The 22,500-nt window shown below is 47.3% G+C and overlaps 1 protein-coding gene across 18 annotated transcripts in view; it reads left to right on the forward strand.

Annotated features, from left to right (window-relative positions):
• Positions 1-22,500, forward strand: part of LOC119595772 (transcription factor 12-like) — an 85,904-nt gene that overhangs the window by 57,529 nt on the left and 5,875 nt on the right. For 3 of the 18 annotated variants that reach the window (XM_037944935.1, XM_037944932.1, XM_037944934.1), the window contains exons 2-10: positions 17,265-17,349; positions 17,495-17,673; positions 17,889-18,077; positions 18,596-18,763; positions 19,596-19,658; positions 20,342-20,570; positions 20,713-20,836; positions 21,270-21,347; positions 21,740-21,835. In XM_037944935.1, coding sequence (XP_037800863.1) covers positions 17,265-17,349; positions 17,495-17,673; positions 17,889-18,077; positions 18,596-18,763; positions 19,596-19,658; positions 20,342-20,570; positions 20,713-20,836; positions 21,270-21,347; positions 21,740-21,835 — 1,211 coding nt within the window. Of the gene's footprint in view, positions 1-73; positions 929-4,343; positions 4,642-17,264; positions 17,350-17,494; positions 17,674-17,888; positions 18,078-18,595; positions 18,764-19,595; positions 19,659-20,341; positions 20,571-20,712; positions 20,837-21,269; positions 21,348-21,739; positions 21,836-22,500 lie in introns of those variants that run through there. The other 15 variants (XM_037944919.1, XM_037944921.1, XM_037944920.1 and 12 more) reach the window with 15 other exon arrangements.

A 22,500-nucleotide genomic window follows, 5' to 3' on the forward strand; every position in this document is an offset into this window, starting at 1 on the left:
AAGTGTTGGTACGAGTGTGGGTGTTGTGGTGTGCAGCAGGACGGCCCTGGCAAGGTTAGTTGTGTGGTGCCTCGCAGTCTACCCGCTCCGACCCGAACGTACGCACGCACGCACTCGCACTCCTCTCTTCGCCGAAATTCTTGCGAGCGAACGCGGAAAATTCCGGGTGTAGGCGTGTTAGCAGTGAGCACAATAGCTGCGAAAGGAATACATCGCTGTGGAAAAGCCTGACTTATTATCGAGAAAAGTCATGATGTTTGTTGACGTAGTGATGTGGAGCATGAAGTGCGAGTGGCGGTGAGGAGTGGCAGGGCTGGCTGGTGCTGGGCCGAGTGGAGGCAGCAGCAGCGAGCAGTCTCGTGGCCGCGCTGGGCCTGACCACCGCCTCTTCTTGCGCTCTCCCGCGCCACATCCACCACATCTCTTGGAGCCGTGCTAACGTGGAGCTTCCGCCCCGCCCTGCTCTTCTGCGAGCGGTGCCATGCTCGTCCTTGTGTGTCATGCGTGATAGTGCAGTGTGTCAGTGATACTATGCAACACAGTAGACAGTAAATCGAGCATGATGCAGCCCATTGTCAACGGCTACACGGGCGTACAGTCTCCGCTGGACGGTGCTCATGCGGGCGTGCTTAGTCCTCCTCCACAGTTGTCTCCTCAGCCTGTCAGTCCGAGCACTTCCTCCTCCATGGCGTGTGGCGTTACGTATAGCAACGAGAGACACGCAGGATCCACTCATGTCACTCACATGGCCAACGGCGCGCTCATGACGCGGACGATGCACATGGCGCCCACGTCAGTGCATGTCCGAGGCCACAATTCCTCGCACGGGCGTCGACATGCCACCCTGGGCCCGTACCCTTACTCCTTGCGAGGGGGCGCGGATCACAGCACCAACGGCGCGGCGCTGCTTCACCCTCTTCATCAGGCGGTAAGACAAGTGGCACTCGGGGTGTGACTCCTTCATTATTGTTGCTATTGAGATGTCATTAGGCGCGTTTGATGGTAGGGAAGGCAATGCAGTGGCATCTTTTGCACTTGCACTTACGTACTTTGTGATACCCATTTGTAATCGTTACCTTTCGTCACGATAATTTTGCGTAAGCCAGCGGGGACCTAACCGCGTGGACAGTGTTCATTCTCTCCTCACACCTTCATTTGAACATTCATCTTTCACGCATTTCCTTCCAAGTTCAATCGCGCTCAGATTTATATATTCGTCACGCAATACAAAAACACGTGCGTTAGTTCGCCCAGGACTCTTACGTTCGGATGTTTCTGGGCAGGTATTATTATTATTTACTGGTGTAGGTCTACACTTGCAGGAAGTTCATGAACACGCGCATGATATATCGCCATGCACGGCCATGTGTAATCTGTCGACACCTGTGAGTTCGGGGGCATGTGCCGGGCCGCCGATAAGCCGTGCAGCGCGCTATTCGCGATGTACAGACAGCATTACAGAGTAGTGTAATAACCAGTCTCCCGAAAACCTCCAGGGTCTCTTTTTATATAAACCACTTCATGATACAAGGCGCGGGCCGGGATTCTTTTTTTTATTATTGTGATGTTGATATTATTGCGCCGTGAAAGAGGTTTTATTTTATTTATTTGACTTACCTTTATTTTAAGAAGCGGGCATTGTTATTTGGAGACAGGTAGGTTAGTGAGGTCATTATCGAGTCCTAGGGAAGGTGTGACCCTGCTTGACCTGGGCCAAGCAGGCTTTCGGCTCGCGCCTCGTCTCTTCCTTTGCCCTTCTTGAGCTCTCGTATCCAGTCTCGGGGCGATTATAAAACCTGTAATTTCCTCGGTATCATACCCGAGTGTAGTAGGACAACCCGACTTTTTTTGTTGTTGAAGGTTGGCGCGAGGTGGCGTGGCGGACACGTCCCGACCCGCAGGCACGCTCCTTTTCTTAAGAAATTAAGCCGCTTTTGCTGTCTCCGTCTCGCTTTCCCTGCTTCGCGTTTTGAAAGATGCAAAGAAATGCCGGTGCAATTGATGCCCCAATTAAGTTTGATTTGGAAACTGACACCTGTCTTTGCGTGACCGTTTTATGTGCCAGATAGTTATCAATATATAGAATATCATACTTGACTTGAGTTTGGGCGGGGACACGCTGGGCTTCTCTCCACCGCGCCCCATGCGAGCTCGCTTAACGCAGTCGTCCTGGACCGCGGTGTCACAAAACGCGATTGAAGAACAGATCCCTTTTTGTGTTCGCCTCCCCCATTACGACAGCCGTGGTCCCGTGGGAAAAAAACGGGAGTTGGCTGGGACAGAGAGCCTGGGCTTGGGCCGAGCCACAGAGGTGACAGGAAGGTACATGATAGTCAGGTGTAGAGAGATTGAGACCCCCCCCTTCATCCCTCCCTCCCTCCCTCCCGCCCCCAACCTGCCCTGCTTGCGTTACCTGTATTGTTAAGAGCCGCCACGAGCCAACCTCCGCTCCGATGTTATCTCGCGGAAGGACTTTGTTTACTGACACTTCTCGCCCCCTTCCCCTCCCTCCTTTGACCCCCGACTGCCCCACCTCCGCTCCCTCACGTGGACCAACACGTTCTCAATACCACGCTTTATATAAACATTTTAGAACATGTTGTATAACAGACACCTGTCTCATTTACACATGTACAGTGCGTCGTGTCTTCAGCAGTCTCTGTAGCAAGGAGCATTGGCCATTTATACAGTTTCTTTTCTAGATTCTGTTAGTGGTTGAACAGTGTTGCTCCAGTAACATCAACACGATCACAAGAGTAACGATTGAGTTTCCTCTTCGTTATCATTACCCTCTTATCCGTATAATTGATTACATCGTAAATAGACTTTTTTATCTAACTGGACAGAAAGTGGCTTTTGTAAAGTCTATTGTGTGTAGATTTGTTTGACTTGCTTGGCAGAGAGCAACTCCTTGAGATAGGATGATTATCTTGACTAGCGAGCGTTTGTGAGTTTAAAAAACGCAGTTGTGGGTTAGAATGTGGAATAAGTGTTTTAGAGGCGTGATATCCACATATATGGCTTGCGATTATTATTTTTTTTATTTATTTTCACATTTTACGAGTTCATGGACAAGGGAGCGAATGCCGCCTTTTTAAATTGTTTTTGTTCCAGTTCCCCCTCTTCCGTTCGTAGAATTATTTTTATTACATGTGGCAACGGACTAAGTGATTTTGGGAATGTTGTTTATTCGTATATTTATCTGCGTTTTTACGAATTTGGAAAATGTTTCTGTGTGAAGAGCATTTTCCGGGGGAGATTTTGAGTACTATCGGCGTGATTTCGCATGGCATATTAATGTACAGCGCCCTTATATGATTATACACGCTTATCCTGAACAACGTATTTGATTTTGAATTCACCCTGTTTGTTTACATTAGTTTCCTTTATTTAGGGAAGTCTGTGTTTTGTACTAAAGTTATTTTGCTCTGTTGCTAATGTTACTTCTGATATTTATTACTTTGTTACTGATATACTCTTTTCTCTCTTTCCAGGTAAGGACCACGATCCTAGGGCAAAGCACGTGCAAGGTAGTGAGTACAGGACCGGTAAATAAGTCATATATGATTATCTTTTTATTGTCTTCTAAAATTATAAACGGCCGGGTCATCGTTGAGAGTCTTTGTCCGAAGCATTAAGATTTTCTTGGTTAAGATATGGTGTTGATTTTGTTGTTGTTTGAATAAGTACACGTGGGGACGAAGCGGTTTGGAAGCGTGATTATAACTAGGGAGGGTTCCGGCGTCGTTTTTGGTAGGAGAGGATTTGGGGAGGCGTCGCTGGGTGGGGGTGCGTAGGGGGGTGGGGAGGAAAGCAAGAAGAGTGGGGGGGGAGAGGGACCGGAGTTAAGGAGTGGAAAGCTTTTACCCTTATCCACAGACTTGTATCGAGACCCTTTTTACACACTTAGGCCGAGTAGTAGTAGTTGCTAATCAAATCTTCCCCCGCGCTGCTAAATGTCGACACAAAAATTGGTGTGAATGTCAGGTTTCCCATTTTCGGTGATGGAACCAACCGGCTGTTGCACTTCCCCTCGACCTCCGGCGGTGGCGGAGGGGCGACGACTGCCACGCCTTCCGTGCCGCCGTGAAGGCGAGCCCCTCGAGATCAGCCTCGTCGGCGATATCGGCGAGAAAATTGCGATTCATTACATCCCCTCGAAGCTCTCTTCAGTGTTGACAAAGGGCGTGTTAATGGAAGAGCATTGTGTGGCGAGCACGTTTCGTGATAAAGTGGGCGGGGCCAGGGACGCGGCGGACCAATCGGTGGGCCTGGGCGCGAGGATCCCCCGCCCCTCACGCCCGCCACGAGATGAGCGAGGGTTATCTCCTCCGTATGCGAACATCACTCTCAAGTTGTGGCGGCGAAGAGAGGCCCTACTGTTTCCCCTCACGCCGCTACGACCTTCCGCCCTGGATTTATGCGGTCGCAAAGCCACTCGGAGATGTGTTCATAATAAAAATTGCGCTCTTACGGAAGCTTATCGCCGATCAGTGAACGTCGCCTTGTGTAGTTGTGTGACATGTTGTGAGAAGCCTTGTGAAGTATCGGGCAACGAGCGGAAATTGGAACATCATGTTCTGCACGTACCCTTACTACAAGCCTCCGTTCGTCTACATGCCCCCGCACAAGCCTCTTGGGGTAAGTGTCTCGGCCGTGGATCTTCGCCAAGCTAGGTGAAAGCAAAGATGAAAGTCGTAACTGGAGAGACAGTGTCAGCTTCATTCGCGAAGCGTACAAATAGCTGTGGTGTTAGTGTTCGTGTATGTTTGGCGTGCGGTCGGACCTGTGGCACGCGCCTGTGTTCATGACCACAGGTCTGGTCCTCAGGTCAGACGACTTCCGGTCCCATTAGCACTTAAAGACCGCAACACATGTCCGAATGAGCGTATTCTGAGTACTTAATCTCGCTTTCGCATACTAAGAAGTGTCACTGACACTTGTCTCCGTGGGATGACGCGAGCAAATCACACCCGTCAAGAAGAGACCTGTGTACTTGGAGCCTCCCATGATGACAGGGAGTCAGCTGTCAATTCGGTCAAGGTGTTGATCAGGTATTAGGTTGGGGAAAGGAGGGGAGCGCGCGAGTGAGCGCCGACCACCTGTCACACTTCATATGTCAGTCAGTCGTAGAGCGTGCCATGTTCGTTAGTATCCTGATTAGAGCACCTAATGTGTCTCGTATCGACAAGTATTGAAGTGCCATACATGCCTGTAAAGTTGCTGTAGTGTTCTTTGAGCCTGGTATCGTTTTCGCAGCAAATCAGCTATCGGCGTCTTTATGCTATCTGTGCCCGTGTGTCGTTTATCCTTCGTTCTAACAATATTTTGCGGCCGTCGCTTTCGTCTCTTTTCCTCGTTGCGTCCACTCAAATTCCTTGTTAATATTTTATTCCACTGTTAGTCTCCTCCTCTTCTTCCTCCATCTCCTCCTCCTCCTCCTCCTCCTCCTCCTCCTCCTCCTCCTCCTCCTCCTCCTCCTCCTCCTCCTCCTCCTCCTCCTCCTCTTCCTCCTCCAACCTCGTCTGCGTATTGCAGATGTTCTGCATGAACCACGGTGCCATAAGTTGGTGCCTAGGGCGTTATCGGGAAGCCGTGATTGTTTCCTCTATACATTTGGCATCAGTAAGTGAGAAGGAAGAGCAGCATCGTCTCAAGATATATCTGCGGGACGAGAGCAATATGGTGGCGTCTTGACCGGCTGCTTCTGCCGCCCGCCGTCGTCGCACTAAACGGGGGACAATATACGATGTTTTGTTTTCATAACGGCCGGCCTGAGATGTGCCGATTCCCTCGATCTCTTGTTAGGGCGCGCTGGGCATGATGCTTGTGTTGTAACTCTACCATTGGTCGTTGTTTATTTTTACTTTACACAAGACTCTAGGCAGGTAGCAATGAAACTCTTTAATGTACGTGATTGCGGCACGAATCCCAAGAACCAGCGTGCCTGAGTTAACCTGGGGATCCACGAGAGCGACGCAGAGGAAGGCCGGCGAGCGTGACAGGAAACATCTACCTGACAAGCCTCTCGGGTATCTTGGTCTGTCTTCATGTACAACTGACACCGAGCTTTGATTTCTTGTGGCTCATTCCGAGAGGCCCTTTTACTGGGGATTTATCAAGATCACGGGGTATTTATGTTTTTTTTTTTTACTTGCTTTTATCATTGCACAAGATTCAGAGGTATCATGTATAGTCTCATCACTAACGCCAAGACGATTTGTGAAGCGAAATCTGAACGAAACTAAATTTGACCCTTGGTTCGTGTTGACACCACCTGGCTGCTTAGAGAGGGCGCGAGTCAACAGCGCCTTCTCTCCGATGCCACCGAACCCACGAAGTAAAGCCGATAACAGTCGCAGTAGATGTAGTAGGTGTTGGTATTGGCAGCTTTTATTAAATATGCTAACCGAATGTGGTGTCGGTGAGTGTAGATGTCAGTGTGGGCGGTCTGAGCTTCCGGCGGTGATCGGCCGAGGGGAGGGATGGGGGGGGGGCATGCATACATACATACATACATACATACATACATACATACATATAAATAAACATATAAATAAATACACACGTACATACATTGAGGGAGAGGAAAGGGAAAGGCAGACAGACAGACAGACAGACAGACAGACAGACAGACAGACAGACAGACAGACAGACAGACAGACAGACAGACAGAGAAATAGAGAGAGAGAGAGAGAGAAATAGAGAGAGAGAAAAAAAATAGAGAGAGAGAAAAAAAAAGAGAGAGAGAGAAATAGAGAGAGAGAGAGAATAGAGAGAGAGAGAGAAATAGAGAGAGAGAGAAAATAGAGAGAGAGAGAAAAATAGAGAGAGAGAGAAAAGAGAAAGAGAGAGAATAGACAGAGAGAGAGAGAGAGAAATAGACAGAGTGAGAGAGAGAGAAATAGAGAGAGAGAGAGAGAGAGAGAGAGAGGAGAGGAGAGAGAGAGAAGAGAGAGAGAGAGAGAGAGAGAGAGGGGGGGCAAAGGAAGGGAGAGTAGGCAGTTGTGGGTGGCATCGGTTACGGGTCATCGGCCATGATTGTGTCGGCTGAAACCTTATCGTTTAGGGTGACGGAGCAAGCGGTTATGTTTCTCGGCAAATGATAAAACGAAGGGTAGTCGGCGGGGTCACTTGATGCACCACATCCTCGGCGGGGAACCGCTCACACACTAATTGTTTATAATTATCCGACGAGGATCACGTTGCCCCCCCGTCATCACATTACTTAGCGCGGCAGGATGTTGGCTGCCGGGGGACACTGCCTTTGTAACTCATCACCACTCATCATCGACGCATCAAGCACCAGACTGATGCTCCAGTTTCACACAACACCACCTAGATTGAGATTCCCCCGCCCCTCCTCCCTTCTTCCCCGCCTCCTCCTCATCCCTTCCTCCTCCTCCTCTCTCCCCTTCCCTCCATTCCATCCTCTCCTCGTGGTTGGCTTTCCTTCTCGCATAGTCTTTCGATCTGATGGCCTTTGTCTACTATGGGTTCTTCTCTGCCTCATTACTCGCATCCCTCCACATTTTTCTCTTACTTTAAGGCTCTGTAAGCGTGAGGCGAGGGGATAAGAGTGAGGTGAGGGGTTGGTGTGAGGCGAGGGGATAAGAGTGAGGTGAGGGGTTGGTGTGAGGCGAGAGGTTAGTGTGATGGCTTGTAGTGGTAGTAGTGTGTAGCGAGTGTGGCACGTGGTGATGATTGTCGTCGGAGGGAGGGGAGGGCCCGTCACACTTTTATTGCTCCTCAGGTCGTGACCCCTGAAGGCCTCTCCCCCTTCCTCCCTCCCTTCCCCCTCACAGCCGCTAACATCTCCTTCCTCATTCTCTCCCTCTCGTGCCACCCAGCCTCACGCTTCATTCTGAGAATCCCTATTAGTATATAGTTTTTGTAATTTTCCTTACGTGATGGTATTCGTGTGCAGCATTGCAAGATTTTCCTTCCTGCCCTGCTAGCGTTTCATGCGTGACTGATTTTCCGGCTTTGGACTCCTTGTTTGGTCCGTTTAATCTAGGAAATGCCTTCGCTAACAGTGAGTTGGACTTGGTGTCGGAGCCGCCCCGACTCCGACACCAAGTCCAACTCACTGCTCGGCTGCGAAGGAGTGATGGCGCTCGGAAAAAGGGGGAAAGGGAGTGTGAACGAGAAGGAGATGAAGGGTATCAGAGGGAAGGAGAGAGGGAAGGGAGAGTGAGGGGAGCCGGAGATCTCCCTGATGGATTCCAGATGAGACCACAAGGGGATGGACGGCGTCGTTTCTGACAGCGAGACCCATTCCAGCGCGACGCCCATGACTCTGCCACCCCAACGGACGCTTACGAGTACCGCTGATGACCTGTTATCGGAAATGGTTTCTTCTCTCTCTGCACATTTAGCATCTCCCCCCCCCCCCCGTCGCGGGCCCTTCGTGATATCACACTACCCTAGATACGTGGATAGCATGTATGTATTTTTATCTTTAACCTCAATGTAAATGTTTTAAATCAAAGCTGAGTACTATGTGGTTGCAGTCATGGAATATTTAAGTACAAGTGGTAACTTCCACTTCACACTTTGAAGATGAATGAGCGTGTGTAGGTTCCTTGACCCTTGCATCATGCCTTGATACCGGTGCACCATTCCCCTCACACTCCCCTCCTTTCATCAGTATGATTCTATTAGTATTGGCTCTCCTCCGCCATGAATACTCTCAAAAGGGCAAAGTTACCTCAACTCTTCTGTAATGCAAATATGCTTTATAGATACTTATATTCCCCGTGACGCCGGCGACAATTTTTTTTTGTGCAATGAGTTTTGAAATTTGTCGCAATGTAATTGATAATCAACTTTTTTCGGACAAGAACTAGTAGCAGTGGCCTTTCATTAATTTATGCCTCAGATAGGAAATGCCTGTTTGTGCTGCCAATGCCGGAGGGTGTAGTGGCGCGAGAGCGGGGTTTTTATTGTAGGAAAGAAGATACTTCAGTAACTGCTTCGTCTATCTTAAATCCATCGTCGCGATTTCTGGTCAAATTGAAAACGTCTAGCTCGATTATTATTTTTTTTTCGAATTATTGCGTTCCGATTTTAAATGGCGAGCCTCCCCCGCGCTCGTCCGGAGGATGCATTAAAGGGAGGAGGATCCGCCGCCGATGGTGACATCTGCGACGGCGAAATCTATGCTTTTCTGTGGGCCTCGGGGTGTCGGCGGAGGCGAAGGAGAGATGGCTTGATAATTGTGCGCGGGCCGGAGTAAAAGGGTGGCGGGCAGGGTGCCATTAGCCGGGGACGTTAGCGGGGTGTCGCGGGGCATGTCGAAGACGCTGCTCGCAGTCTCACCAGTTGGCGGCGGCAGGCGGGAGGAGGCGGGGCGGAGGGGAAACCAGCCCTCCCTTCCCATCTCCCTCCCTCCCCCTCCCTCCTCCCCTCCACCTCCCTCCCCTCACCTCCCCACATATCGGGACTATCGACTCAGTAATGGATGACTCGTGTTCCCCACCCAGGAGTCCAACACCTCGCTCATCCTTCCCGGGCTCCTTATCCTCGTAGACTTCCTTCCTTTTGTCTCCCTCATCCTCGTCACCAGCAGAGGTCGTCCTTGAGATCCTGCCTCCCCTTCGCGAGAGAGACTCCCTCATTTCCCCATCCTCGAAAATTACTCCCAACGCTTCTCCTCTTATCCCCTTTTCTTTGTCTTTCTGATACATCCTCGACATCATCGTCTCCGCTTTATTCCCGTTCCTCGTCCTTAAGTTTTCTCGTCCTCGTGAAATGCGATCCTTTCGTCTCTCCCTCTGTCTGCTCCGCGTTGTCGCATCCATTCTCATCACGGCTTGCACTACTATCCTCTCTTATTCCTCACGTGTGTTAGGGTGTCATTTTCATTCATGCTCCATTATCGGCCATCGCGTCTTCCTCTCCCTCCCAATTTGTCTTTGACTAGTTCTTTACTATTTCTTTTTCCCCCTCGAGAGAATTTTGTTGCAGTATTTTAAAGTTTCCTTCTCGGGCCAAGAGTTGTTGGATATAAGTGGATTATCTTAATCGTTTTTGGATATACGGGACTTATCCCCTTGTCTTCATGCCATGGCGTTTCTTATCTTTGTTGGGTATGAAGTGACCCCGCCTGATGCCACTGCCCTTATCGTAGTCGTTATTGAAACGCCGATGATTTTTCAGTGTTATCGTAACAGCTGATGGTTATCCTCGCGCCGGGAACGGAGACGTTTCCCTTTTGCCATTGTTTTGCCTCCGCTTCTTAATCCGGCGAGGATCACGCGAACTATAGGCTCGGATGTGCAATCACGGTCAGTTTTATGTGTCATTGTTGATAAAGGCGGAGGATTTTTTCTATATTGTGCGGAGGAAGGAAAGTGTGTCGTCGGCAAGATCTGACCACCGATTAGCTAAGACAACGAGCGTGCTGCAAGAGGCAAAAACAGTAGCTGACTACGATTTTGTGGAACACAATGGTCGTGCTTGGGTCACAGGCATGTGCGTGTCAGAGGGATTTGCAAACTTAACTTGTTTTTTAACATATCCAAACACTTACACTTCCCTTGTTCCATTTTAGAATCTAGTCAGTTTTGTAGTGACCCCGGCAGTGCCCTCCCTCCGCCTCCTTCCGCCCCTCTCATGACAGCTACAAATCCGGTCCATAACGCTGGATATGTCCGCCCCGATTTTACGGATCGGGCGCCTCAAGTTGCTGAGTATTGGACAAGGAGATTTTGCATATATCATCACTACCCCCCGGAACCCGATTTACATATGGCGAGCTGTCGAGGGATAAAGTAGGCGTGGATAAGGGGAAGCCCGAGGGTGGGGAGTGGGGGCTGTGGGGGAGGGAAGGGGACTAGGGGTGAGAGGAAGGGACCCAGGGTGAGGGGAGGGGAGGCAAAGAGGCAGAGGAGTTTGAGCCGTAAGTATAGGTAGGGGCAAGGGCAAATGCGTGTTTCCGTGGGTCGAATGATGGAGCCGAAGAGTGAATTTATGTCATGATTAAAATGATTAATGGTTGCAAATAGGCTTGCACTGCATTAATTATTCGGGACTAATTTATTATCATATTGAATCCGGAAATACTATTGTGAAAATAGACTGCAGTTTTACACGTCGGAAGGTTGACCCAGGAAGAGAGGCTCCGACTTTTGTGTAGGTGAATGCGAGACATGGAACGAGCCAGAAGTTACGAGAAGACGAGGAGAGAGTCGGAGTGTGGGCGAGAGTCGGTTCTCGACTGTGTTTTCCTGTTTCATTTTACCCGAGGCAGGCAGCCCCTGGTCACTCGGGTCGATGGCAATGAATAAAAGAACGACTTGGAAATATGGCACAGATCCCCGATATTTGGGATGCTGGGCCGGGATGGGGACGCTCGGGAGCTCCTCCTCACTGTACCCCCTCCCCCCCATACACCCCTCCTGCTCACCGCATCCTATCTTACTTCGGCTATTTTTCCCTTCCTTCGTCACAGCGCTGCATCGGCTTACTGGCTCGCCTTTGGCCGCCGCGCCGCTGCTAACCTTCTACTCGCGGCTGCCTGTCTCTCGCGGCTTTCCTATCTCGTTTCTGAAGGTCTGTTGCGCTTTCATGAAAATATGAGAAATGATGAGAACAAATCAGAAATAGAGAAATGACTGTGTTGATTGTGATTTAGCATGGCGGTTTTCAACACGGACAATCACCGAAGGGGAGCCCAGCGTTCTTAGAACAATGGGGCCAAGAGCAGCCGAGAGAACAAGGAAATTTAGCGGCGCCCAACGTCACAGTCTGTTCGTCTCTTCGAAGGCATGCTGATTATGATGCATCGGTTACATCTACAAAAATGCCGGCCGTGGAGGAATGGGGTCGCTCGTCCCCCCGGAGAACGGCACACGAAATCGCCGCTTTGTCAGTCAAAGAGCAACTTTAAGGCGGATGTCATAATTTTCTTTTCTTGGAAGTGCTAGATAATGCAATACATGTGTTTTCGTCTCTTTCGTATTGTCACATGCTATCTCAGTGCAGAAATCGCAGCGCTGCAATCCGTGTGGATTGTTTGCCTTTCTTTTAAAGACGTTTAAATGGTTGCTGGCCACAGTGAAATCCGCTCTGACGCCATCACCTGATTAGGATCAGGACCCGATCATGCAAAGGTTGAAGAAACGGCGGCGGAGACCTTATCTTATTGATTGGCCTCTGCGGTTCTTTCGATGGGATATAGCCAGTGCCGATATTCACTTCACGATTTCAAGTGGTAATGGGAGAGCGGTATAGTTGTTGCCGCCACAGTGGAACATTATCAATGATATGGGACACTTTTCTGGACATGGTGCGGAGTAGGTGTGCATGCTTGCGGCGATAGGTATGGGCTACGTGTTTGGCATGGTGCAGGTGTTCCCGTGCTTGGTGTAGCACGGCAGTGGGGTGCACCAACCCCGCACCGCCGCCACACAAAGAACGATATGGAAATTACTGGGAGGGCGGCGCCCTTTGAAGCGTTGTGGCGCGCTCCCTTGGCACCCGCGCTGTTAGCTGAGTTAGCGCTGCGCCCCCGGCCCATCGCTCGCCCGCGCGCGCGCCCTGCCACCATTTACCCTCGCGCTGCCACCAGTGCCTACGCCCAAACTGGCTGCCAACACTGCTGAAACTCCGCTCTCCTGACACCAGGCAGCGCTCGTACCCCATGATATCATGTATAAAACCTCGATGGTTTTACAGTTTTATAGAGCAATTCTCTCTTTCTCTTTCTTCCTCTTTCTCCTCTACTCCCCTATCCTCTCTTCACCTTACCATTTATTTCTCCTCTCTCTCTCTCTCTCTCTCTCTCTCTCTCTCTCTCTCTCTCTCTCTCTCTCTCTCTCTCTCTCCCTCCCTCCCTCCCTCCCTCCCTCTCCTCCCTCCCTCTCCTCCCTCCACATCCCCACCCCCGCTCCCTCTTTCCCTTCCTCCCTTTCTTCCTCCCCCCCCCCCTCTCTCTCTCTCTCTCTCTCTCTCTCTCTCTCTCTCTCTCTCTCTCTCTCTCTCTCTCTCTCTCTCTCTCTCTCTCTCTCTCTCTCTCTCTCTCTCTCTCTCTCTCTCTCTCTCTTTCTCACACACACACACACACACACACACACACACACACACACACACACACACACACACACACACACACACACACACACACACACACACTCCTGACTTGCGGCTCCTCCGTTCCCCGCCCCCTCGCCGCCGCCGCCGTCGTGGTGGCGGCGGCCGCGTCCCATCCGCAGCCCTCCTTCGTGGCCGAGGCAGGTCCCTCCCGGCAGGTCCCTCCCGGCTGGGGGCGAAGGAGGTCTCTGATGATTTTATGATGACCCCAGCCTGGACATGGTGGACGTGGACGCCCTCATATTGCGCTTTTTATCCCCGGCGTCCGGCGGCGGGAGAACTAGGTTGTTACGGGGGCTCCCTAGAAGTGAGGGGCCTCGCCGAGGGCGCGCTAATGCCGTCCTCACACTTTTGCCGTTGCAGGCCATCCTTAGGGTAACGTGCGTTTTTTGAATTGATAGTTCTCGCGTCCTTTCATCTTGATAATTAAATCAACCAGTCTTATGTGATTGTTTTTTGTTTTATCCAGCAAGAACAGTAATATGAACATGAAAATGAGGACATGACTTATCTCTTCATTGTTAGTTAATCGTGAGTAATACCCGCAGGTGTGTCCAGGTGCTGAGTTGGGGTATTCATGGAGATCCGTAAATTATGTGTGAAGGTGTTCTTCCTCTGCTCCAGCCGCCAATAACGTATTCCCGTTGACATTTCGATTTCATCTCGTAGCTTTTCGAAATTCTCATCGATAAAGGTTAAGAAGCGTCGGATATCATTGTCTGTATTCGAGCATTCATGAAGATATTTAGGACAGATTTGACAGAGTGAGCGGGTTGAGCACCCTCCCTGTTTTCAGTGTTGGGTCTCGTTTTCCTGGTTGTAATGGAAGGAGAGAGGGAGAGAGAGAGAGAGAGAGAGAGAGAGAGAGAGAGAGAGAGAGAGAGAGAGAGAGAGAGAGAGAGAGAAGGGGGGGTTGAGGGAGAGGGGGGTTATTAAGCCGAGCTAAATCATAGCTAGCGGAGTCGTCGGAAAGAGAAGTGTACTTCAATCTGAGTCCATCAATGATGCACGAGTACTCTCAGGGAGACGAAATGTCATATTCTCCCCCGCGAGCCGCCCGGCCCTCGGCAGAGGCGCGACGATTGGGTGGGAGTTTTATCCCCGTGTGACAGGACGCTCTTGGGAAACCCTTTTTATCGGCCTATTTAGGTAATTTGCTTGAATTAGTGCGAGCGGGAGAAAGAAACGTGTTTTCATCACCGTCCCAGTTGAGGGGGTCGCCTCGGCCCTGAAGTGCACCGAGATGTGTCCCTCTCAGCCTCACGTCAGGCGGACCGTGTATGATGTAAATGTCAAGACAGAAGAAGCCATTAAGAGTGTATGGGTGCTTGGTCAAGCTAGTTGACGACATACATTAAACAAACTCTTTGTCTGATATGAAAGGTTACTGGATTTCATGCAGCCACATGTCGACATCATGCCAGTGTCAGGGTAGTATGATACCCTTAAGCTGTGAGGGTGCACCAGCCCTTGCAGTGGCTCTAAATAGGGTGTCAGATGAAACAACACAGTGCGGAGTAAGGGTGAGGTAGGACACGGCGTGATGGGTGCGAGGGTGCAGCACACATCAGATATTCGCGGGTTATTACCCTGGAAGAAGAGCACGTCGGCGGGAATACGGCTGCTCCATCTCTTTATGAAACCCGACTCTCGTAAAGTTCCCTGGTTTCTTTTGCAATTTGAAATACATTTTTGTTAAGGAGGAGGAGGTGGAGGTTGCGGTGTGTTGGCGAGTGCATCGCCGCACCACTAAGGACGATCCCTGCTCCTACGCGGTCCCCGGATAGCGTCTGAGGATAACTTCTCGAACCGTCTCCGGCGCCGCTGACTTCCCTACGCAGGGATGTCAGTCCATTCCGCAGCCGGGAGAGCAGTGAGAAGTGTACCTGTGGACAAGATGCCGACATAAAATTCCTCCTTCCCAACAGTTTTGACGGAGACTAATTCGTGTATTTACCGCCGCGCCGATGTTTACACCCACCCATTTATCGCTCGTATTAAGTAATTTTCTTGAGTGCACTCTTCATATTCAGCAACGCGAAATTATCTTCTCAACTTAATGAAAAGCCATAGAGTGCCAACGACGAGGATAAGGAACAGGTTGACGTTGTTTTGTGTAGCGAAGATGAGCCTAACCGACAGACAGGGTTACGCCTCTTTGGTTCCCATCTTGATGTCCGGCGTGGCACTTCCTAGCTTTATGAGTGTCCATTTATTATTTACTCCGAGTTTATAGCTTCAATAAGTCTCATATTAAACTCCCCACACTTGGGTTTCGGACACTTTCGTTTTGTTTCGTCGGCGATGGCACGGCGTTGGGCCCCCGGGTGCGCCATCAAGACTTTTTCCTTCCTTTATCAATTACAGGACAGCATTGTTGTGGAGAGACGCCCACGCTGTATAAGGTCACGCCGCCCAGCTTCCATTGGGTTCCTCGGGGCGTGAGAATGTCGAATGTATCATGTCGGGTTAAGAGATTTTTAATTACCCGGCTTTTTTCTCTCTCTCCTTTTCCCTTTCTTTTTTGAAAGATCCTGGTTCAGCGACACTGCCTCTTCCACCTCCTGCTCCCCCCTCCATTAACTTCCTTTCCTTCCTTGCGCTTCTCCGTCATTCTTACAAGCGCTCTGACAGTACCTAAGAGCTCTCTTGTCTCCTGAATTCGTGTCGCGCTGCGTTGGTGAGTTGTTATTTGCAGGGATGCTTAAGCCTTTCACGAAAGTAGGTGACTATCCTACTTGTGGGAGGGGGGAGAGAGAGAGAGAGAGAGAGAGAGAGAGAGAGAGAGAGAGAGAGAGAGAGAGAGAGAGAGAGAGAGAGAGAGAGAGAGAGAGAGAAAATGAGTGATCGTGATGGTCTGTGAGCGAGTTAAGTGAGGGGAGACTTTGGGGGAAGGGCTCGGTTTAGGGGGAATAGAAGGTTCTCCGCCATTATTTACCAGACAAAGCCATTTCCTTCCCTCGCCCGAGTTACCTCCCGCACCAACACTCTGATCAACCACTCGGCGTCTCAGATGATGTGAACAGCCCCCTTCCTTTTCAGTGAAGAGCATTATAGTTTTACCGTACATTTCCCCCAAGTCTCCTTCCGCCAGCAAGTGGGTCGCCGCTGCGAGTCGCGAAGTGCCAACGGAAAGATTTTTGAATATTGCGTAATGGTTGAGTTATTGTTGGGCTGCGTATGTAGATATTGGTCATAACTTGTTCTCGTGTAGTGGTGGTGAGCGGCGCTGGAGAGGAAGAGGAGGAGGCAGGCGGGGAACACGGTAATGTTGAAGGGGCAGGGAAGAGAGGGGAGGGCGTTGGGGAGAGGGGATCGAGGGGGAGGGGAGGGGGCAATAGGCTACCCATTATTGGATGAGGCGTTGGCGGCCGCCCGGGCTACATTATTGGGTTTGCTGGCCCACCGACACGATAAGTGATATTACCCGATATTACCTTCCTGGCATGAAGGAGACCCCCACCACTGTTCGGGTTATACTTGAGCTTCACCATATTATCTGGCTTGCGTGCTGACTGACGGGAGCTGGTTTCGGCTTCGCACACAATAGTGTTGAAGTGCGGTTGCGGGCCTTAAGCGGTGACTGGATAGAAATGCATATTGATGCAAGTAACTCTTGGTGAAGTGGAAGCTAACCCAATCAGGCTGTATGTAAGATCATCTTCAAGTTGCATACATCCTCACGCAGTGTTTTTCACACTACCCATAAGCGTGCGCATGCACACATGCGCACTCGCACACGCACACGCACACGCACACACACACATACACACACACACACACACACACACACACACACACACACACACACACACACACACACACACACACACACACACACACACACACACACACACACACACACACACACACCTCTCTCTCTCTCTCTCTCTCTCTCTCTCTCTCTCCCCTCTCTCTCTCTCTCTCTCTCTCTCTCTCTCTCTCTCTCTCTCTCTCTCTCTCTCTCTCTCTCTCTCTCTCTCTCTCTCTCTCACACACACACACAAACACACACACACACACACACACACACACACACACACACACACACACACACACACACACACTATTTGAAATCATATACATCAGGGGGAAAGGTTTGGGAAATCATTGTTATATGGCAGATGTTTATGATGTGATATACTGACTTTACCGTTTTTTCTTTCCAGTATGGCTCGGATGACTTCAACCAGGATTCTCCACGGTACACATCACCAAAGCCAGGAGGGCTCTATGGGGAATCATACTTTATGGGCAAGTATATTTGTTGCATCGTTTTTCTGCATTATTTATTTGAATGTTGTATATACAGACGGTATTTGGGTTATTTATTCTGTCACATGAAAATATTGAAGACAGTTTAATCTGAAGATGGTTGTAATGTGTGTTCACATTTTAGAGAGTGGAGGAAGTGACGTGTGGGGGGCAACAGGCGGTGGCGGCACTGGAGCAGCCGCAGCCGCAGCCGCAGCCGCAGGAGCTGTGGCAAGTTACCCATACACAGCACCGTCCATGATGGGTCCTACCTCGCACCTCACCCAGCCACACTACATGCCATCACACCTACAAGAACCTATGGTAAGTTGGCAGTGTTTTTGACCTAAGAAATAGAGCTATCAGACTAATGCATTTGTGATCCGTTTCCATAAATAAACAAGAAGTATTTTTAGTATTTTTTTGTTGATATCGTTTTTGTAGAAAAAGAAACTAATGTTTTATCATCTCTAGCAAGGTTGCCAATGAACAGTTTTTGACTATACTAGGGCATTATGTAATGAACATTTGTTTCTCAGGGTTATGATCACATGGCATCTGGATTGCCACCCATGTCTTCATTCCGTGGTCCTGGTGCGAGTAGCACAACTGGTGGTGGCTCTGTAGCAACCTCCTCCCCCCTTTATACACACTCCCCTGTGCCTAACCACACCCAGGCCACAGCAACAGGCAACTCAGCAGATTCAATTGGCAAAGCGATGTCCTCAGTGAGTACCTGCGTGGTCATTGTTTGAAGTTTATACAGCTGATGCACTGTTTTATTTGCTCAAGCACAACTGCACAAATTCACAACACATTGGCTTGTAAATAAATAGGCAGGAATGTATATGATTGTAATCTACCAAGCATTGATGTTTACAGTGAATGATCAGAAATAAAGTCTTATACCTGTACTCCTTTCCACCCATTCCTGTTAGGATCTTTTTAGGGGGAAACAAAGGTAGCAGATGAAGAAAACAAAATGTAACATATTCAGTTCTTTATCTTGTCATGAGAAAAAATTGTATTGTATTTTGGCTGAGGAGTAGTATCTAGTTTCAGAACACTGCAATCTGATATCATGTAAATACTGTTTTCACATGATATTGATGTTGCTAAATGAAATTGATAATTTTTTTGGGTTGATACTCATTCCAAGCTTATGTTGTTAACAAGATCAGTTATAGGGGAGGTTACAAAAATCAGTGAGAGCTTTATCATCATTATGGAATATTATGTCCGTTAGATTTACCCTGGAGAGCAGACGCCGAGCAGCTACAGCAGTAATCCTGGCACCCCAGTATCAGCAACCTCCCCGCCCCCTCTCACCTCTGGGGCACCTAGTGGGGCCCAACAACAGTGGCCACAGCCCCATACACCCACCTCACCTCACTATGAACGTTCCCTTCCCATGGTAAGCTTCCATTCCCAGACTTGTATTTTGCCACCATATATTAACATGGCAGTTTTTGGTCTTGTGCATCGGATAATTAGGAGCAGTACTGTTTTGAAAACACTGCTGTGCCACATTGTCAGTGTTTTCGATTAATAGCATATTTTGCAACAGGCGCACCGAGCTTGCCAGCATCCCACCCTTGATTAGACCTTACTTGCATGACTGTAGTCTCTCTAGCTCTAGAGTTTACAACCTGTTCTCTGGGTTACGTGTAATACAAGAGAGAGGAGCCATTGTTAATCTTTGTCCTTTATCTGTATTATGTATCTTAGAAGTGAGTGTCATGCATAAAGTGATGGAATGTAGTTGTAGGTGAATTATTATTTTCTTTATTTTATTTTTGTTCATATATTTTAGATGAACTTGGGTTACTGGTAAAAGGGTTAATCTGTATGAGAAAGATTAACTTGTCCACTTCCTGGCTCCTTGTTTTAAAAATTAAGTGTCTTGTGAATCACACATAAGGAAAGGCAATGTTTTTCAATTTTTTTTTTTTTTTTTTTAGTTTTGGAATGGGAAAAAGTAGTACATTAGAGTAAAAAAAAAATGTATAGTAGTTTATTCAGTACCTTTATTTTATTTTTTTATTTTTTAAATTTTTTAAATTTTTTTTTACTTCTTATGACAACACTGCATGTTGTCTTGTTTACTGACATAGCATGAACAATTTGACTAGTCTGTAAAAATCTGCACCACATACTGTATGCATGTTTCTAGTTCACCTTTTTCACTTAAGTTTGCATGGTTGTTTTACATTTTTTTTCTTCTTTTCTTCTTTGTTGCACTGTAGCCACGTATGCCAGAGGAGAACTTAGAATCAGCAATCGACTACCTTCGAGATCACGGTATTGAGGTAAATGACGCACTCTCACTTCTGCTTTGATTTATGTGAGTTTGTGTGATAAGCAGGAATGGCTTACATATTATGCCATTGGTGTTAATCTTGTGTTAATAATCTGCAATGCAAATTTTATTTAACTCACTGTCTTTGTATATGATATGATATGTTATTGCGCTTTCTCTTACTGGTCTACTTACAAGCATCCATTTTCTTATGTATGTGCATATTGATGTACAGAGATGCAGGTATTTTTCTCTTACAATGTTTATGTTCACAGCTACCCAAAGGCAAGAAATTACTGTGTATTTGTATATGTATATTGGAATAAGATTTATGTTGGTATGGGTATTTATATTTATATTTACTTGTGTTTTATGCAGATTAGGATAGAAAGCAGATATTTCTCCTTTTAGGTCACTCCTGCTTATCATACAATAGTTTTTTACTGCAACTGTCAAGGCTACTGCTTTAGATATATCAATATTCCTGATGTTGTTCTTGACTGAACTGAATAAGGTTATTGATTTGGTTGCATTTAGGAAAGACAGATTCAAAGTAAGAACTAAAAGATATTACTTCCGTAATTTTTCTGCGAACTTTTTTTTTTTCATCTTTGTTCTTTCCTTCCCCTCTTGCCTAATTCAACCTTTATCAGGGATTCGAGATCTTAATTGTTAATCTTTCTACCAAATTAGGGGTCAAGGATAGATGAACGACTGGAGGATGCTGTCAACGTCCTACAGCGCCATGCAGAAACCTCAGGAGGTGTGCCAGGTGCTGGTTCACACCTAGGCCCCCCAACACATGGGGGTTCTCTTCCTCCCTACCCATCAGCCTTGGATTCACACTTGGGGGGGCCACCTAACTCTACCTTCACATCCTTGGGATCACACTCGCAAGATCTGAAGGCCCTAGGTGTACCAGGTATGCATTCTTCATGTTTGAGCTGGTCTTGTGTTACAGTTTTTCCCTTTTATGAAGAGATTACTATCAAGACTTCCTGTTTGGAAGTTGTGCTTCATCAGATGAGATGAATGCCCTAACCCTTTTTCAAATTTTCTCTCAGGCTTAGGTGATGTGAAGGAGAAAGTGGAGATAAAATCAGAGGACCTCACCAGCTCCCATTTACCCACCACTACAGTAGCAGGTTCTATGCCTGCAGGAGCCAAAGGTGGCAAACGCTCTCGCAGGTACTGACATTTTTGTTCGTACATGTTGAGTTGGACACAAACTAAGTCGTATAGTACTGAAATATCATTTGTGGTTAATCTGTTTCTCTTTCTCTTGCCCTTCCTTTCTACCTTCCTTACTTCCTACTATTGCCCCCCATCTTTTCTTGCCCTCATATGGTATTTTATGTGACTGTTGAGCTAAGTTTGTGCATATCCAATATCACATGCATTTTTGTAGTTGCTCTGCTCATTACCATTACATGATGTCGAGCAGTGCTGGGCCTTTGCAAAGACAGATGTTTTCATGCCCCTTTATTGTAGTAATAGCAGAAAATGCTTCTTTTGAAATTGCATGTAAAGAAAATATGCATTACTTTCATGCAATGTTTGATATAATTGAATTCTAAGAGAGAAAAAATGTTTTGTTACACTGAAACATTTCCCTTTTTAGTCTATCCCAGTCCAGCTTGCCTCACCCTCTGAAACCACATGGCCCACCCCTGCTTGGACTTCCGACTTCGGCTCTGCAGTGAGTCGAGTGTATTGGTTTAGCATGAGAGACTATTTTAAAGAAAATCATAAAACATAGAATCAGAAACAGAGTTATGTCAAAGAATTACATGTCTGTGGGTGGTGATGGGGACTACTTTATCAAAAATGATAATGAAATTCATAATTGAAGTTCATTATCTAGTAGGCATACTAACACTTTGAGGGAGCACTTACGTTAGTATGAGATAACTTAGATTGTAGCATAATTGCCATAGTTAGCATTTGAAATAAGTAAATGGTTTAATTGCAATGATCGTCCAAATTCAAAATATGTAAGAAGTGGTCAAAGTTGATAACATGATGTTAAGAAATTAAGTTTATTTTTTAATTCAAGATTTTATGTAAACTAATATTATTAATGGTCAATAGTTCTGGTTCCAGCACGGAGGATGAGGAATGTACAGATCCAGAGACTAAAGCACTGAGGGAGAAGGAACGACGTCAAGCTAATAATGCCAGGGAAAGGTGGGTAATTTTTTTCTTTTAGTTAGTGAATCAATTGATTTATTTATGTTTTTAATTCTTGATAAAGTTGTAGGTGTTGAAACTTTTCTTCAAGTGTGTTGCTTTATGCAGCACTACCTCTGATCAACCTTTTATTAAAATATTGATTATATGTGTCAGAGGTAGTATTAGCTTTTTAGGTATTTGTAGCCAAAGAAGGAAGAAAATGTTTAATTTAAAAAGGATTTTTTAGATTGTTTTATATGTATATATCAATATTTTTTATAAGTCAAGTCCATAGGTCTTTTATAGCATTATAAATGTTTATTGGCAAAAGATTTTTCTGTAATTCTGAGTGATTTGCATGGTTGTTGACTCTAGAAGAGGTTGAGTGAATGAAAGCTGACTAGTAATGCTTAAGTTGTTTTAATGACTTATTTTTGAATAATAATTTTTCAAAGAAAAAAAAAAGTTAAAAGACTAGAGTTTTGGATTAAATGTCAGTGATGCACATTACTTTTTACAAATAATTCCTGTATTTCTTTTTATGTACATTTTGTTGATCCAGTGATAGTAATGTAAGTTGTAGTAGTTCTTTTAATTTTTATTCCTTGGCTTTTGCTTATTTTGCATAATTTCCCCTTCATATTGGGTGTTTACGTCCTATTTTTTCTTACGTACAGATG

Source organism: Penaeus monodon, chromosome 36 (genome assembly GCF_015228065.2).
Source record: "Penaeus monodon isolate SGIC_2016 chromosome 36, NSTDA_Pmon_1, whole genome shotgun sequence".
In the NCBI taxonomy this organism is placed as follows: domain Eukaryota; kingdom Metazoa; phylum Arthropoda; class Malacostraca; order Decapoda; family Penaeidae; genus Penaeus; species Penaeus monodon.